Source organism: Drosophila mojavensis, unplaced genomic scaffold (assembly GCF_018153725.1).
Source record: "Drosophila mojavensis isolate 15081-1352.22 unplaced genomic scaffold, ASM1815372v1 contig_49, whole genome shotgun sequence".
NCBI classification, from domain to species: domain Eukaryota; kingdom Metazoa; phylum Arthropoda; class Insecta; order Diptera; family Drosophilidae; genus Drosophila; species Drosophila mojavensis.
The window spans coordinates 148,593-166,589 of record NW_025318872.1 but is presented as its reverse complement, the minus strand read 5'-3'; the positions used below and the strand labels follow the sequence as shown (position 1 = coordinate 166,589).

Below are 17,997 nucleotides of genomic sequence, written 5' to 3'. Positions count from 1 at the left end.
CAGTCACAAAACTCTTCGAAATATCATTTTAAAGTAGAAGATAAAAGTTTTATGCAGCTTTGGTCTGGCTTATCTGTGGTCTCAGTCTCAGGGCTCATATAAGCAGCTGACGTGCTTTAGATAAGTTATGCAAAAGCTAAATAACTAAGAATTAAATTAAACACTTTCACTAGCTAAACAATAGATAACATTTGAAAAAGAGAATAAAAAATAAGGTAAATTTAAAAATACCTGAGACCAGTTTCCTTCTATTAAATTCTCTCATCCATTCATGCTAACCCTGCCCTAAGTATGTTCCCCACTTTCTGCGGCTTTCGCTTTATTAAGCGTTTGTATTAACAAAGCCTTGCATAGTAAATATAAAAATAGTTCTGGAAAACAAAAAAAAGTGGAATGTGAGGCGGACAGTGTATTATGCTGTGGCCAGCTCGACTGGCTGGCTAGAGTTTACGTGCTTGTTATGCCAGGTAAAACTTACGGGAATGTAAGTCCGAACGCTTACGGAAATCCGCTTGTAACAATGTAAACGGCAACAAAAGGAAACAGCGGAAACTTTTGTGTACTCTTTCGAATGGAAGGGAAAATGAACGCTTAACAAATTAAATTAATTAAATAGTGTTTAGGGAATGCACAAACGGCATTCACAATAAAGAATATGTTAATAGGCAGCCACCGTATAAGTAGATTCAAATGTGTAAAAGTAGCCATCGAGGTTGGTATTTAACACTCAACACTAGGTCATTAAAGTGCCATAAAGTAACTGATTATAGTAGAATTTTAGTTGTTTGAATAGGAGTTCTATTATTAATAATATACTTACTAGTTTGAGAGAGAGAGAGAGGGAGAGGGAGAGACTGATTAAAAGCTCATTGATTTGAAAAACTTAAATACTTAAAAGCGAATTTATTATTCATTTTATTTTTATACCCTGAACCCATTGAAAATGGGAAATCAGGGTATAATGGTTTTGTGAAAAGTATGTAACAGGCAGAAGGAATCATCGCAGACCCCATAAAGTATATATATTTTTGATCAGGACGACGAGCTGAGTCGATATAGCCCTGTCCATCTGTCCGTCCATCCGTCCGTCCGTATAAGAAAAAGAATCTCGGAAGATATAAGAGCTAGAGAGCTTGGCATGCATACTCGTGTATACCATAGGCAGTACAAGTTTATCATATTTTTTCGATAACTCACTTTTTTATCGAGAATAATCGAAAAATCGGCTTTGTTTTTTCAGCCCAATTTGAACATTTTTACACCTGTAGATTTCAAATTTGTGTTGTATATAATGTTAATGGATACAAAGATTTTGTAATTTACAGATTTTAGATACCACGCCCCCTTCGCTCCCAATTCGTAAAAAACGCATTTCAAGTACTAGAGACTTGTTCTTTGGAATGTACACACATACTAACCATATGATTATGTTTTGAAAGTTTTGTTTTGTTTTTGTTGTTTTTTTGTTTGTTTTTTTTTTTTTTTTTTTCTAATTGCTTATTGGATGATAGCATATCACCAAACAAAATATTATGAATGTAGTATGGATATATAGACAATCAAAATATTTTTCGTAAATATCTAGATCGTGATAATTACAATTTCATTCATTGGTCAGCCTGCCACTGAAGACGTGGTATTATTCAGCCGTATATTTTGGATTTCACAGCTGATTCTGCAAACCTGAAAACCTCTCCACATTTCACATTAATTGGCAGATCTGATATGTGTTTCTTGTGGTTAAACAGGCGATACGAATGTCAGCTCTCCGCGGCCACAATCCGCAAGCCGCAGCCCTCAGTCAATGCACGATTTTGCATCTATTTTTTCGATGTCAGCTGTTCTGTCATTTCTGTCGAGCTATGGCGCTTCTGCGTAAATATGTAACATATCTACCTTGCTGGCTTTATAGGTTTTTTATTATTTTATTTGCGCTGTCCGCTTAAAAATGTATTTTATCGTGATATACCAAATTTTTACACTTTCCCTGCCCTTTTTTCGTTACACAGCAATTGTTGGACTCTTCGCTGCGGCAACAAAGTAAGCTCCGTTTTTGTATCGTGAAACACAGTTTTCATGTTCACGCTTAACTTGTATTTTTGTAAATTAGCGAAATACCTTTGTTGCGGGCTTCAAATTGGGCATATAACTGGAGCTTCTTGTCGCTAGATGGCGCTTGTGCATCAACACTTATCGTGACTGGAATGCAAGCATTTGCAAACTAGTTCAAATTGCGCAAAAGTTGGGGCAAACAACATTTGCTGAAAGCCATCGACAATGAACATTGTCTGCCCTGACTAATAAAGCATTCCCAGCTTCAACAATTCGATGCAGAGTGCCCGTTTCAATGCGGTGCAATTAAAATCAGCGCCTGCACTCAGCGTTTGATTTGCGCATAGAAATGTAAATGTATGCACACGGATCGTTTCATTTCAAATCCAATGCGGAATTGAAAATCATTGCACAAATGAATGCGCTCGCTGGGAGAATAAATGACATTGATTGTGCCTGATTAGGTGTGAACATTGCAGTGGCGCTCAAATAAATTGCAATGCGATACTTTTAACTGAAAGATAACAGATAGTCGATGCAATCATGAAAGCTTTTTGATGATTCTTAAGTAATAGTATTTTTTTTTTTTTAATTTAATTTAATTTTATGTTTTTTTTTTTTCAATTTTAATAAATTATTTTGTGAACGTGATTCAGTGGAAAATACATGTTTTCATTTCTATAAGTGTCGTTTTTAAATATTATTAAAAATCTTTTCATGAGTCTTTTATCAAGAAAGCCTAAAATATATTTTAAGTGTTTTTAAATATTTATTTAATAGTATTTAAGATAAATAATAAAATAAAATAATTTATTATTATTTAGAATAAAAATTTTTAAAAACAATTATATTTAAACATATAAATATATACAAAAAAATTTTTAATTCCATAAGCGTTCAACTCTGCGTATGTGTAATATAAAACAAGTACAATTTCGCCCAAAGTATAAAATATTCTTTATTAACTTTTTTTTTTTAAAGAAATATTATAGATTATGTGCAACACATACATTATAATTCTAACAGCTAATAAATGTGTTAGAGATTTTAGCAAGTATGCTCAGGGATTACCATGAAAATGGAATACGTTGAATTTTGCGATACGTGAAGGCGGATATTTTTTGCCTACTCCCTTGAGCTTAGCAGCATCAGTTTTATGAAATTTCCGCTAATCTCCGGCTTTGTTTGTGGCAAATTAATTATATTTCCATGTGCGCGCATTAGGCCCATTGCAAACTTTCTGAAAGCGAAGCAGAGCTAATACAAAGGGCCTTCAGTTTAATGAACGATAATAAGAAATTAAACACATACATATATTTGTTATAGAGCGGAATTTAAATAATTCAATTTCTGATAGTTAAAATAGAAATTTAGTTACTGAATTAAATAATTGAACAACAACAAAATATTTTGGTATGAGTTTTTTTTTTCTTTTTTTTTTTTTTAATTCTATACCCATTCAACTTTTAAACAACAATTATTAAATGGTTGTAAATTACTATTAGTAATTGGCTAAATAAAGTTTTTATTAATTTTTTATTTGCATTGGCCGCTTTGCTTATTTGATTATAGTAATGTGGCTTTAATTAAAAACTCGTTGTATTAGTTATTATTAATTATGCATTATGTATCATGAGTGCTGTTTGATGTGAGTAGCACTGAAGCGAAAGCAAAAGCAAATAATATCAATATGAAAAGTAATTGAACTAAATTAAATCAAAAACTAAACAAATATAAAATTATTATTCATTCGCATGAAGCGTAAAAGGCCACAAATGGATTGCGCTGCGATTATGTGGCTTTTCACTGTTTTATCAATTAAAATGTACACGAAATTGTTGCCGAAAACGCAAATAGTATTTGTATAATTGTATTCAATTATTTTTATTGCATATAATTAAAGTTTTTAATGTCTGTTTGGAAGTAATTTGTCAATTGACTATCATTTTTAAAGCTTCCCTTCGCTGAAATATTGATTTTAAATTATGTTTTTCTTTGTGAGGGACTCAGGCGTGCGGCAGTGTAATATAAACACTTTCGTTTCATACTCATTTGCACATAGAATTAGGCTTAAGAACTTATGTTCTTTCTTATCAATCAATCATACTTGGCTTGCGTCTCCTTCGATGCGTGTGATTATTCAATTTGGCTATTCAGTGCTCTTTTGATCCTCTTATAATTCATTTTAAGCGACAGATTGGCACACACCAGCCGCAAATCGTTGCCCCACTTCACACCAAATGCAAATTGAAATATCGCGTGAGTGAATTACTGAGCTGCCCTTCCATCTAGCAGTAACCAGTTTACTTGCTCCCAGCCTCTAAATTTATGAGCGAGCTGCATAAATCATTTCGGAGCCCAAGTCATGTTACACATATTGGATCATTTACATAAAAATGTATATGAGCTCTAACACATTCACACTGCTATCGAATAAGTCATGTAATCTACTCAAATCTGATATTAGTCTTACTTAGACTAGTTAATACTGACAGCCGATTACAATAGAAAATATTTATGTATAATTATTTTATTTTATATGACTTAGTCAAGCTTATAGTAAGCGCGGATTACAATAGAAAATATTTATGCATAATTCTTTAGTTCAATTCCTCAGCTCAAGTCAACGCTGCTGCTCAAGAGCAAATTTTTTGTTATGCTCCACTTGTTAGATGGATTTTTGCTTTATACATTTCCATATCAATAAAATATTTTCTGTGTTTCTTCCCTCTCGGTCCATTAGGGCGCGTTGGTGAACCTTTTGGCTAGTAGAGTGAAAAGGAAATCCAGCTTGGGACCAAGACATATTTAAATTCCGGACATGTGCTGAAAATGTCGAGCAGTGCGATATACATAAATATATACATTAAGTGTATAGTATATTTGCATTGCTTGGGTCGTCAATGGAAATATTGGCATTGCCATTACCATCGCCGTTGCCAGGCAACGCGGAAACCAATTCGTCCCCTGGCACGACTGGCTGAGCAAGAAGAATATCATAAAAGCTGACACATTTCATGCCATTCGAGCCGAATTAGCAACGCCTCCAATATTGTCTACATTTTTCTGCCTAAGAGCACAATGAAAATCAATCAATTATATGCCGAAGGCAGGAAAGTTTTCCACTCTATATTATATATTTATATATTTACTTGGAAGTGGGCTGTGGTTGCAGAGCAAATGGTATATTTTATAATTGTATATAATGGATAATTTTCAGTATTCATTTAAATGACATAACCAAATTCCTATCATGCTATACATAAATTGCAGTTGAGCAACTGAGAGTCTATCAAATAATTGAAGGTCAGACAAAAATGGGAGAGGCACATTACAGCTATAGGCAGAGGGACTTCTGTCTAGAAATTCGTTGTAATAGAAATAGTCATATTCAATGGAATTCTATAATTCATGAAAGTAATACTGACTATATACAGAAACTAACTTATCGATGAACAGCGCATCCGTTCAATGGCATAACTTAAGCTTAATACGAACTTAAGTTAATGTTGCTCCCCAGCGTCTGTTTGATAAGCCTAACTTTGTCATGGAAACCGAGCCGAAGTCAGTTGAAAGTTTGTGCAAAGTTAAGCGATTCCTTTGTGACAACAAATTGTTTTAAATTCCAGGCGAAACTTTGCAGCTGGCCCTTTTACAACTTGGCCAGAAACTAGACAAAAGTGGTAAGAGAAACACTGTTTGCTCGACATAACGCATACGCCATGTGTGCGCAGGAGCATAAAGTCTTTTTTGCAAGACTCAGTTGAGTGTGCTCTTGTACTTAAAGCTGACTTTAGTTTAAATTTCACTCAGGCAACTAATGTGGCACAATTACTGTAATTCATAGAAATTATCCATATTCGGGATTTAAAACGCATTTTCAATTAGCACCGCAAATGTCATCAGTCAGGCCCCAACCGCAGCTAATAATGAGCTGACAAATTACGGGCATCAACAAAACAAGCGAACAAACAAACAAATAGAGAAACAACAAACAGCACGTGCCCGGACAGACATCTTACTTCGGGTGCGTGACATTGTGTGAAAGCAGGCAATTCCTGCCCTGACAGCCTGTATGAATAATGTCGCCTGCTTGCAGCACAAACTTCAGCACAGAAGTGCCAGCTCGCATAGCTTGACTAAAGTGTCGCGTAATTTATTTCCCACCTCTTGCGACCGACTGACAAATGGTCTGATAATTTGGCCCCCGCACCAACTGCCGTATTTTGTGGCATCTTCCATTGTCACAAACATAGCATAATGATTTCGGTACGGTATAACTGTATATAGACGATGACAGGGCTAATTAATTGAACTATACGTCTAAATAGGATAATGATATGCTAAATTCAAATCTTGAAATTTCACTTTAGAGGAGAGGAAAATGAGGCCAAATGAGGACAGCTTAGAGAGCGAGCTCTTTTAGTTAGGGTAAACTCCATTGAGCTGCTTCCGCTTGCGATTTTCAGTCTCCCAAGTTGGAGTATTAACAATTGCATCTTGTTGTCATATTCTTCATTTTATTAAGTCGTTTGAGATTCTAAGACACTCAAGTCGCCTGCTGTTAATGCCATTTCCTGTTGGCATTTGCATAATTTTTTTAACTGCCCTGAAAATTTGTCATCAAAAAACTATCAAACAAATGTCAACAGCTGCGGCTCTAAAGTTTTGTCTCTTCTCAAAGACATGCGCCAACCATTGTGCTGCATCCTTTAATGTTCTTTCGAGTTGCCATTGGGAAGACTGCTAGGGTTGAGAAGGTTTCTACATAAGCGCTTTGCATGCCTTGAATTATTTTAGTGAAGTTTGTAATAATGAAAACGACAATTTTAATGACAAGTCAAAGTATAGTTTATATAATTAGCTCAAAAAAAGTTTCGTATAAGATATGTATGTGCAGCTGCTGGGTTTTGGTTGAAAGTGGCAAAGGAGTTTTCAATTAAAAAAAAAAAAAAAATCGTGAAGAAAACTTTGCAAAGTTCGGTTGGAATTTAATAAAATACTTAAATATATATATAGACTCATGGTTTCGTTAGGCGTTCTCTTGGTTCAAATTAGCAATGCTAAGCAAAACATTCAAAACATGTGCTCTGAATTAAATGGAAGGCGTTTCGGGCTGACAGACAAACTTCCTGTGCCCGGAAGTCCCTTTGTCATCATCTAAGACGCCTACATATGCGACTACATAAATATAGTCGAAGAAAATATTATCACGCAGTCTTTGAAGCTATAAAAACACAATACAAACACTAAACAATAAAATATAAGAAAGGTTGCATTCTAAAAACTTTAGATATTTAAAATTTTCAATTTTACTCTTTATATTTATTTCTGAAAAAAAAACCCAAAAGAAAATATCTCTCCTTTAATTTTTTTTTTTTTTATATGCGTATTGGCAATACTTTTGAGTCTTATAAATAAATGAATTGAATGTATTATTTAAATGTTTCACACCTTTTAAATTTAATTGAATGCGAAGACAACCTCCGAGCACAGCGCAGAAGAAGCTCTGATAAATTGCCGAGAAATCCAATTCAAAGGAGTGCAAATTATACGGAGGCTTGTGGCAAGGATTCGCGTTGCACTTCGCATCGACGCGCTGCAATCGAATTAATTAAATGTTGAAATGCTTTTTTTCTCATTCTCTTGTATGTAAATTTATTCGTTTTTGCTGCACGAGTTGTAATAAAAACTTCGCTGCTTAAATTGCAATCGGCGTTAATTACTTGAGAAAATTCAACTAACGCGGCCATTTATATGAAGGGCTAACTTAAATAAATAATTATATATCAAATATACAATATTATTGATTATTTTAATGAGATCTTATGAATATAAAATGTAAATTCTCTGATGAATTCGAACTAGCAGGCATGAAATGCAATTTAATATTCGAAAATGGTTCGCATGGTAAAATATATGGCGCCATTATTAGATAATTTTGATTTTGGCAAGCATCAGTCTATGAATCATATTCAGTTAATTGCATTTGCCGATATCAATGTAAATGATGCTGCAAGAGTCGGCCATCAATTGGAAGTAAATTCAATGGAGAAAGTCAATTATCGAAATTAATCACAAGCCATTATGTCAATAAATAATGTGGCGACTCTTGGCGAAATCCGCGGCGAAGGTTAGCCAGAAAGGTCAGCCAATGAAGCGAAGATAATTTTCCATTCACACACAGCTGCACCACATGATATGAATTTCATGCGGGCGCACATCAATCATAAAGATGGATATACATTAGGGCCCTTCGGCAAACACATTAACCGGGCACATCATTTCGTGTCGTGTGTTTGAGTTAACAATCATTAGCTGTGTGTGCGACAGCTGTATGTGTGTGCGACTCTGTCTGCTGCGGCTGCTCTTGCTCCTGCTGCTGCCCCACTCAGATTTGATGTTATATATTTCATCGAAGGTTATGACTTTAATTGTAGACAAAGAAATGAGGTCGAACAGCTCAGATTTGATTTATTTAACTTCTATTATATTCATATCTGTCTAGCAGCTACTTTATTATAGTCTGAACCATTGCTATGGAAACTTTAAGCGTAATGGTTATGTCAAAATGTATGTAATGTGGCAGCAGAAGGCGTGGCAGGCCCTGTTGCGAGCCTACTTTAACTGGAGAGTAGATCAATTTATTAATGACTTGTCGATAGTTCACGTTGAACAAGATTACTCATATTTATAATAGATGACTATTGCTATTTTATCTAATTATTTACTCTAAATATTTCCTTCCAGTTTTCCTTCAAGTATTTCCTTTAATTAATTCCTCAAAGTATTTTCTTTAAGAAATTCCCCTAAGTATTCTGCCAAGTATTTCTTCTAAGTATTGCCGTTAAGTATTGACGCTAAGCATTTTCTCTAAGCTTTTAATGCTTAGCTGATCACACACTTCACTTCACTTTATTGCACTACTGGACAACTGACCCCTAACACGCCTGGACGACTGAAGAAATGCTGCAGAAGCTGCCCTTTATATAGGACGACTTTCTCTGTTATACCAAGTGAGCAATGGGAATACTCTCAGCTGCTTCAGGCATTCGAGTTTCGTTTTACTCAAATATGTATAACAAATAAATGCTGTTGCATACATATAGACAACTTCAATGATCTTCTGAAGTTCTTCCTCATACCTTGCTTTTCTCAGGGATATAGACAGGGAGATAGAGTAAAAGACAGATAGAGTAAAACAGATATACAGAAAGACATACATACGAACAGATATACATATATAGGCAAGCGAACATTATCTCATTACGCTGCTCAAGAATATATATGCTAAAAGGCTTATATACATTAATATTTATATGATGATGGTTTCTTCGGATCTCGTAGTCGGGCATTCTCAACAAGACCTGCATTATTTGTTTATAATATTATACATATATAATGAATGAAATAATAATATGATTACCATGCACATAATATACTTTCTATACAACTCGTATATATAATAATAATAATATGATTGCCTTGCACAAAATATGTGTACATTCTCCACAAGCTCGTTCCATGGAATTGTATTTCATTTTCACTCAGTGTCTTTTATTGCATTCAGTGTAAATCGCATTAGGCTGGCGCCTCGTGTTGGCCGGGCCACAAATAAAATGGGGAGAATTTTCTCTCTTTTCCAAATAGGAATACATTCGTATGTACATATGTATATGTATCTCTAGGGTAACCAAATTGAAAGCTTCTGCTGTTCGTTTTTAATTAAAATCATGTGGAATTATTGCCCGGACGTGGTGAGGCCCTCCACCACCTGCTAAAGCATACCTCATTATTACGCCCTTGCGCTCATTTCAAAGTCACAAATTCGGGGAACTATAAAACTATAAAATGATGGTGCCCATGCGCCCATATAGGTAAATCAATGTAAAATGTGACTGTTTAATTACATTCTCTAATTGAAAGATACAATTTACAGTAATTACAAAACATAAAGTACAGCTTTTAATTGCTGACAAACACATTCACAGATACCTGAGAGTGTGTAGATGTGTTGATTAGTAGGCTTTGTCTCCTAAAAGGTTCGATTCCCACTTTCTATTTTTATATTTTTGTATTAAAAAGACACAACAAAAAAAAAAAAAGTTTTTTTAAAGTCTTTTTTATACAGAATGGAAACCTGGATATCGTCAACCTTCATCTTGATGATCCTGCTGGTCCACGTCCGCACCGGGAGTGTTAGGCATGGACTGATCGAGCTGGACTTTCACAACAACACCGACACGGTCATGGACATGTACTTGCGGCCGGCTGAGTCAATTTTATCGGAATCGTATTGCCGACTCCTGCTGTTCAAGCTGCAGGACTCCGAGTGTCCTTTCATGAGACTGATACTTCACATCCTTATGGCACTGCCGATCTACAACTTGATGTTGATTGTGATTTGGTACGTTTTGGCCTTACGACTACAATCCCTTCATCTCAATTATTTGCCATAGCTGGCAGCTGAACCGAAGTGCATCCCATAGCGCTGAGCGCATTGTCGTGGTGCTGCAGCCCATCGTTCCCAGTAGTCGGCTCGATCCACCCGCCGTGCTAACCCCACTTGTGTCCTCTGTGCCATCTTCACCCCCTCTACCACCGCCTCGCTGCAGGCGACGCCAAGCGCCTAAGCCGCCGGCGCGTACTCTGCGACACCAGCAGAGCTTTGCCAGCGGCTATCCCAATCAAAGGGATCCCTTTGCAGCAGCGCAAGGCTCTTGCAATCCGGATCAATACAAAATCCTACGCCGGAATCTAAAGCGCGTGCTGGAAGGACTGCAGCAGCCAGTGCCCACACCTACAACTCCATCGTTGCCATTGCCGTTGTGCCTGGCCAAAGAAGACTCTACCCAATCCTCATCGACTGTTCTAAGTCTCGAAACGCCCAAAAAGAAAACAAAGTCGCGAAAACTATTTGGTACGCTGTTCAAGCGTTTGAGCAAGGTTTTTGTGCGAAAACTCAATCGAGCACACGACGTCGAAATAAATTCGAGCACAAAGTGCGTCGACAGAGGGACGAACGGGAGCGGCATATTTCATCCGATTTGGAAGCGCATAAAAACTCGAGCCAGGCGCAGACCCGAGGCCCAACCGATGCCCTCGAGCAGCAGCGAATCGATAAGCACCAATGGCAGCTCCCAATGCATATACTCCTCCTAGAGTAGCAGAGAGTACAGAGAGTACGACTAGAGGATGCTGCGTAAGTGGATTGCTGCGTAAGTGGAACGTTTGAGTAAATGTGTTTTTACTCAGATTTAAGAAAAATCTCTATATTTTGTTACTATTGTATCAGATTATTTGTAATAAAAGCTTTTAGGCATTTGATTTTAGCAAATATTTAATATATATTCTAATATCTCTCTTATCCATTTTCACGTTAATCAGAAATATTGCTGGCCAAACTTTAATTAAGTTTAGGCGCCTCATTTGGCTTTGATTTTGAGTTTGTCAGCGTTCTCCGCATTGTCCTTGGCTTGCTCGCCTGAGAGCCGGTATATCCCTTATAAACCCCTCACATATTTGAGTGTAATCCAATTTCATTGCGGCCTTGGGAGCTGGCAGCCGTCAGTTATTATGCTGATTGTGTTGACAGGCTGATTGTTGTTGCACGGCTGCTTACTAAATATTTAAGAGGTTCTCAGCTCGCTCTTCGTGTTACCTGAGATTGAACCCAAATATATACAAATTCAATTTGATTTGCACAAATTGACCTGCAGTTTCACCAAATGATTTACATAAATTTGCAAATGCGAATGTGTGTATGAATGAGTTGAACTCAAATCCATTTAATGTATTCGAAAAAGGTTGAGATTTTTGATGATGGCTGTCGGGAAAAAATGAATTATTGCGACCCGAATTCAAATGTCCTGATGATGTCTTTACTTTATTCAGGAGCTGTCAAATGTTTCACTTTCCCCAATAAAAAATACTTCAAATATGCTGTAAATTTTCATATTTTGTATGAATTCAATTCAATTCAATTCAATTTCAATTAGGTAAATTATCAAGACGATTTAAGGGTGAAGAATTGCCATTCCAATTCAAATAGTCAACTCAATTTTATTGGAATCTCGCATTGAGCTCAATAAAAAGAAGAATTTACATTTTTATTTGTATTTGGCTTAAACCAGGTTACAGCCATTTGATGTATGTATATTACGTATTGCTGTTTTATAACTTTCTTATTTTTCAAATTATTGTAATTTTTATGATTTGTTTGAGGTACGCATATCATTATTTTTATATTTATTGCGGATTTAAGTGCATTTCAAACTTTTACTGGTTTTAATGGCCTATAAAATTAGAAAATTTGGAAAATACAAATTGGTATTTGAGGTCAACACTTACTCGCCGGAAGCAATTTAAAAATCAGCCCCTCTTGGAGATTTACTTGAATAATAAATAATATGTATTTTGTCGAAATTCGTGTATTTATTCAATTAATTATTTTTTTTTTTTTTTTTTTTTTTTGCTAATATTTGAGCATTTGACTTTAGCTTAAGAATTTAAAAAAACAAAATTCTCATGACATCATCACTTTATAGGTTTCGAAGTGTCAACGGTTTATTTTAACAGCTATTAATCAAAAGTGAAAAGTTATATTAGCCTGCATAAATTTGATTGATTAAGCGCGGAAAATTTAACTTTCCGCTTAGTCAATGGAAAAAATGAGGCAAGTCTAAAAATTAAAGTTGTTTTATTTGTAATAAAAATATGAATTCAAAATTTACTTTCAACATGCAAAACATAAAATTACCATTATCACCTCTTCCTATCAAATATACTATATTAGCCACAATTTGTTATCCACAGCTCTTTGACGAATGTTTGGAGTTTAGGTACGAAACACCTCCACCTGACATTGTGAGAGACTTGACATTAATTGTGCTTGGCAGTGTTGTAATTTTGCGGCTAGCCCTTTTTGGGCCTGCACGTGTTACTTCCACTTAATGGGCGGTCGCATTAGCTCTTTGTCGAGCTGCTCAGATTTGCATAATGAAAGGAGTCTGACGGCAGCGCAGCCTTTCATAGCTGCTGCCCCCAGGGCTACATTTGGTGGCCTATGTTTAAAGAGGAACAGCATCTTGCTCTAACGAATGTCCCGAATATATAAATGCCCGTAACTGATAGGCTTGTTTGCACAGCCATCATCAACGACCAGGCACTGCCCAAAGCAAGGCCCGGCCGTGTGGCTCTTTGCCTTTAATCAGGTGCCTCTTGCAAGATGTTTTGTATACTTTCAAGGGCCTCTGCTGACTGCCAAGATATATTATACGTATATAGCTTCCCTTTTATTTATTTTACTGCCAGCTAGAATCTTGCCTACTTTAAATTTTGTGATAAATATTTAATTTTTTTAAATATTAATTTTATATATTTCGACATTATTACATTGCAAACTTTTGCTTTCTGCTTCTTTCTGCACTCGAATTTGTCATGTGTGGCATGTTTGGCTAACACTTTGCCTAGCAGCTAGCTGTAAAACTTTCGCCATAATACAGTTTGACATAATGTGATGATAAATGGTGTGACCCAAAAATAATAATAGTTTCTGCTTCCTCTTCTATAAAGGCTTATGCATGCATAAAAGTTGACATAGACCCAAATAGTTGTTTGTAATTTGAAAATTAAAAGCTTTGAATATGCATTAGTTCAAAAGTTGTTTGAGTTAATTCAAACATAAATAATAGATGAAGAGTGTCAAGTATAGAGAATATAAACATATTTTGCACATTATTATACATACGTTGAGATTGCGAAGGCTCGTATAATGATGACCACAATATTAATTAGAATGACCAACAATTTGTTGGGATTGTTGAAATTGAGACGAGCCAGAGCTTGTGCTAGACTTAGCATATAAAAAGGCACCAAAAAGGACGACAGTTTACCTAAAGAATCTAAAGGCTGCATCAAAGGAGCAGCTAAACAGGATCACAAAATATTTATTTTTAAAGTGGTTTGGGAATTAGATAAAAATCATTGAGAAAAGTCTATAAAATCAGCAAGAGATAACTTTGAAGTGGACGAAATGAATATTTCATATAAATAAATAAATAACTAAAACAACGAAATTCTTGATGCCCTTTGTTTTCTGCATGAGCAATGAAAGTTGTATTCTTGAATTATTCATTGGCCACAATGGACTCTGTGATTTTTTTCTTATGACCAAAATTAAATTTCTGCTACGCACAATTAATTATGTAAAGCATTCAGGCAAAATGTTGTCTTTCAGATACGAAAACTTTTGTACCTTGGAGCAGAACATTATAAAAAAAATTCCTTTGTGCTCAAAAAGAAAATATAGAAAAATATTTGAGAACATTTTTGTCTTTGGTTTTCGCGCACTTGCTCCAAAAATATTAAATTTCTATTCCTTTGACCGAGAATCTATAGATGCACCGACACTTTCCAGTGTTAATTACGGCAAACCTTTTAACGAGCTGTTTGATGTCCACGGGCAAGGAAAACATCAGTATAGGGAGGCCAAAGCAGCGCCCAGTTGTTGCCAATGGTCAAGCTAGTGGATTTACCCAACAAATTGGTGTTATACGCACACCTCAAAGTGGAACTACAAGTGGCACTCAATGCATTGAACGAATGCATGCAAATCCGCAATGGCCTTGTGTCGGGTTCGCTCGGCGTGCGTCATGGAGCGGCAAAGTGCGTCGAATGGATGCCTGGATAGATGCACATTTTTGCTAGATATGCAAATATGCAAACTCGCCGAAAGGCAGCCAAATCAAATGGATACAGCACACACACATAGACACACCCGCACACAGCTTGGCAAAGATTTTTGCTGACCGCGCCAAAAACCAATAACACATTTTGCAAAACAAATCAAAAAAAAAAAAACATTCATTTTTGTCATGCTCTCGCCTTTGTTTGTTTGAATAACTTCTGTGTGGCTGCGAGCGCCATATACATTGCATAAGGCTGCGCAAAAAATATAAGCTTAATTTGACTTTAAAATTGCAGAATTGAATCAAACTGCAAGAGGCCTTAAAACTTAGATTGCCTGATTAATTGTTGCAAGCGAGAGATATATATAGAGTAATCCAAAATAAAAATCCAATAAAAATTGTTCTAAATGTTTAACTGAATGAAAGTGCAAGGTAAATGTGAAAGGAAAGCTGCAGCGGATAAAATTGCTAGCAACAAAACAAAAGTAGTAAATGCCATTGAAATCGACAATGTTGCAACGTAAAATGAGCAGCTGGTAGTCAACTAACTAACCACTAATGAAACCACAATGCACCACAGCAAAACTAGCAACAGAACGAAAGAGAAAGACAGAGAGAAAGAGAGAGACAACAATTAATTAACAATGCTGGCCAAAATGCGAATTGGGTCAGCAAGGGCCAGCTCGCCGAGCACGAGATAATTTTGTAAAATTTGTGGACATTGCTGTTGCATAAAGCCCCGACTCGACCCGACCCTGGAGTATTTACTGACAGCACCAGCACTGCCACAGGTAACACAGCTTTCCACCCAAATATGTCACACAATGTGAACTAAAGTGAATTGAATTGGAAATGAAAACTAAGAGCTGAGAGCTGAGAGCTGAGATTTGAAATTCAGCTAGTAAGCTGCTTTAGTATGTATGATAGAAGTGAGGTTTACTAATCGAATGATTACTGAGTTTTTATTTGAGCTAGAATCTTATGATCTATAGGAAATCTAAGTCAATTTCGATTAGCCAACAATATTAAATTAAACCTAATTTCAGACTTAATGTCTAAATATCTAAATATAAATATCTAAATAATATCAGTCAGAGTATTCATTCGTCTATATTATTCATTCGTATTTCAGCTTGGCTTTTCATGAACATTTTAAAATGCAATGAAATTTTAAAGTGTAATCAAATAACATATGTATACACATGCACAGATATATACTTATATGCCTTCTAAAACAGTTATTTGCTTTGTCACTGTATGTTGCAGTTGTGGCACTTTAAGTAAGTGCAACTGAATTCATTTTGAGCTCTGAAATGCTGCTGCCACATCGCGCCGCAAACGCCGTAGCCAGCCGCAACGTGACATGAATAGGGCGAGCTAGCGAGCAAAACTGTTGCCGCAACCTCAGCAAAGCCGTGGCCATATTTCTGATGTCTTCATTCACATATTTGCTATTCCAAAGGCGCTCGCAACAGCGAGACGGGCATTTGCATGTGTGGCACATACATACATTTTGGTGGCATCTCAAAAACAAAGACGAAAGACAGATATATTCATGGCTAGGCTTTTGTCTGCAGCCTCTCTCTCTCTCTCTCCCTCTCTCTGGATCTGCGTCTCTCACTCTCCCTCTTTGGCCAACTCATCTGGATAATTGCAGTGCGACGTCATGCCATATGCAGCATGAAAAACTTGGTCATTCAAAGCAATTCAAAAGCAATCAAAACGAGCTAAGAAAATCCTTATGTGCCACACTCTGAAGAAAACTAATCTATGTATATAATATGTGTGTATGCATGTATGTGTGCATGCACTCATATGCATATACATACATAAATATTTTCACTTTCTTTAGCATTTTTTAGTCTACATGACATTGGACAAACGCTCTATTTATGCGACACTAGAGACTTCAATTTGATTTTGGAATATTTCATCTATGATATAATAGTAAAATAGTAAAATAGTATAATGGTATAATAGTAAAATAGTATAATAGTATAATAGTATAATAGTATAATAGTATAATCGTATAATAGTATAATAGTATAATAGTATAATAGTATAATAGTATAATAGTATAATAGTATAATAGTATAATAGTATAATAGTATAATAGTATAATAGTATAATAGTATAATAGTATAATAGTATAATAGTATAATAGTATAATAGTATAATAGTATAATAGTATAATAGTATAATAGTATAATAGTATAATAGTATAATAGTATAATAGTATAATAGTATAATAGTATAATAGTATAATAGTATAATAGTATAATAGTATAATAGTATAATAGTATAATAGTATAATAGTATAATAGTATAATAGTATAATAGTATAATAGTATAATAGTATAATAGTATAATAGTATAATAGTATAATAGTATAATAGTATAATAGTATAAAAGTATAATAGTATAGTAGTTTGATAGTATTTTAGTGTCACAGAATTGTTGTTCTTAATATCTAACTGAAATCACTATTGGCCTTATAAGACATCATATTAAATTATAAACAGCAACAGTTATAATCAGCATGCTTCACTCAGACCTATATGTGTCCACAGCCAATAAATACAGTTACCTAAAGACAACAGGATAATGTGCAAAGCCAACTTGTTGACAGGTTGCATCTTGCCTTGACTTTGGCCAAAAGTCAAAAGTTGGTCATCAAACGCATGAATGCCCAATGAGAGCAACGCAGGAGTCAAGTGTTTGAATATGTGAATGGAGCAAAGCCACAAGTGAATGCGTTAACAGCTCAGTGAATCATAAAGCAGCCAAAGACCAATTTCGATTGGACCTGACATATTCAGCCAGCAGCGAAAGACAACTGCAAATGAGTTGTTTAATTATTAAGTCGAAGCGAAGGAAGAAACTCATATGCAATAAGTCAGAGTTAGCACACTCAGGCTAAAAGCAGAGTCTAGCATATGTGCCAGTTTTAAGAGCTGAAAGTTTCAAACTCTTCATTTCTCTGAGTTTCCTTTTGCACACGTTTCTCGTTTCTCATATCTCGCGCGCTGCCAAGAGAGTTTCGCACTCAGCTTCCATTTTTACGAGCAGTGATAGCTGCATATTCAATTTCTGCACTTTTCTGTCGTTGAACTTTATAAAGGAACTGTGAGTTTTCAATTTGTTCTATTTTTATACCCTGAACCCATTGAAAATGGGAAATCAGGGTATAATGGTTTTGTTAAAAGTATGTAACAGGCAAAAGGAGGCGTGGCAGACCCCACAAAGTATATATTCT

General features: G+C 35.5%; 1 protein-coding gene across 1 annotated transcript; it reads left to right on the top strand.

Annotated features, from left to right (window-relative positions):
• The first annotated feature begins 10,108 nt into the window (after positions 1 to 10,108).
• On the top strand, positions 10,109 to 11,391 carry LOC6577782. The gene is made up of 2 exons (XM_002003683.4): positions 10,109 to 10,459; positions 10,512 to 11,391. Exons 1-2 carry the CDS (start codon positions 10,185 to 10,187, stop codon positions 11,212 to 11,214), a joined length of 978 nt encoding a protein of 325 aa, XP_002003719.1. The 5' UTR covers positions 10,109 to 10,184; the 3' UTR covers positions 11,215 to 11,391.
• The last annotated feature ends 6,606 nt before the right edge of the window (positions 11,392 to 17,997 follow it).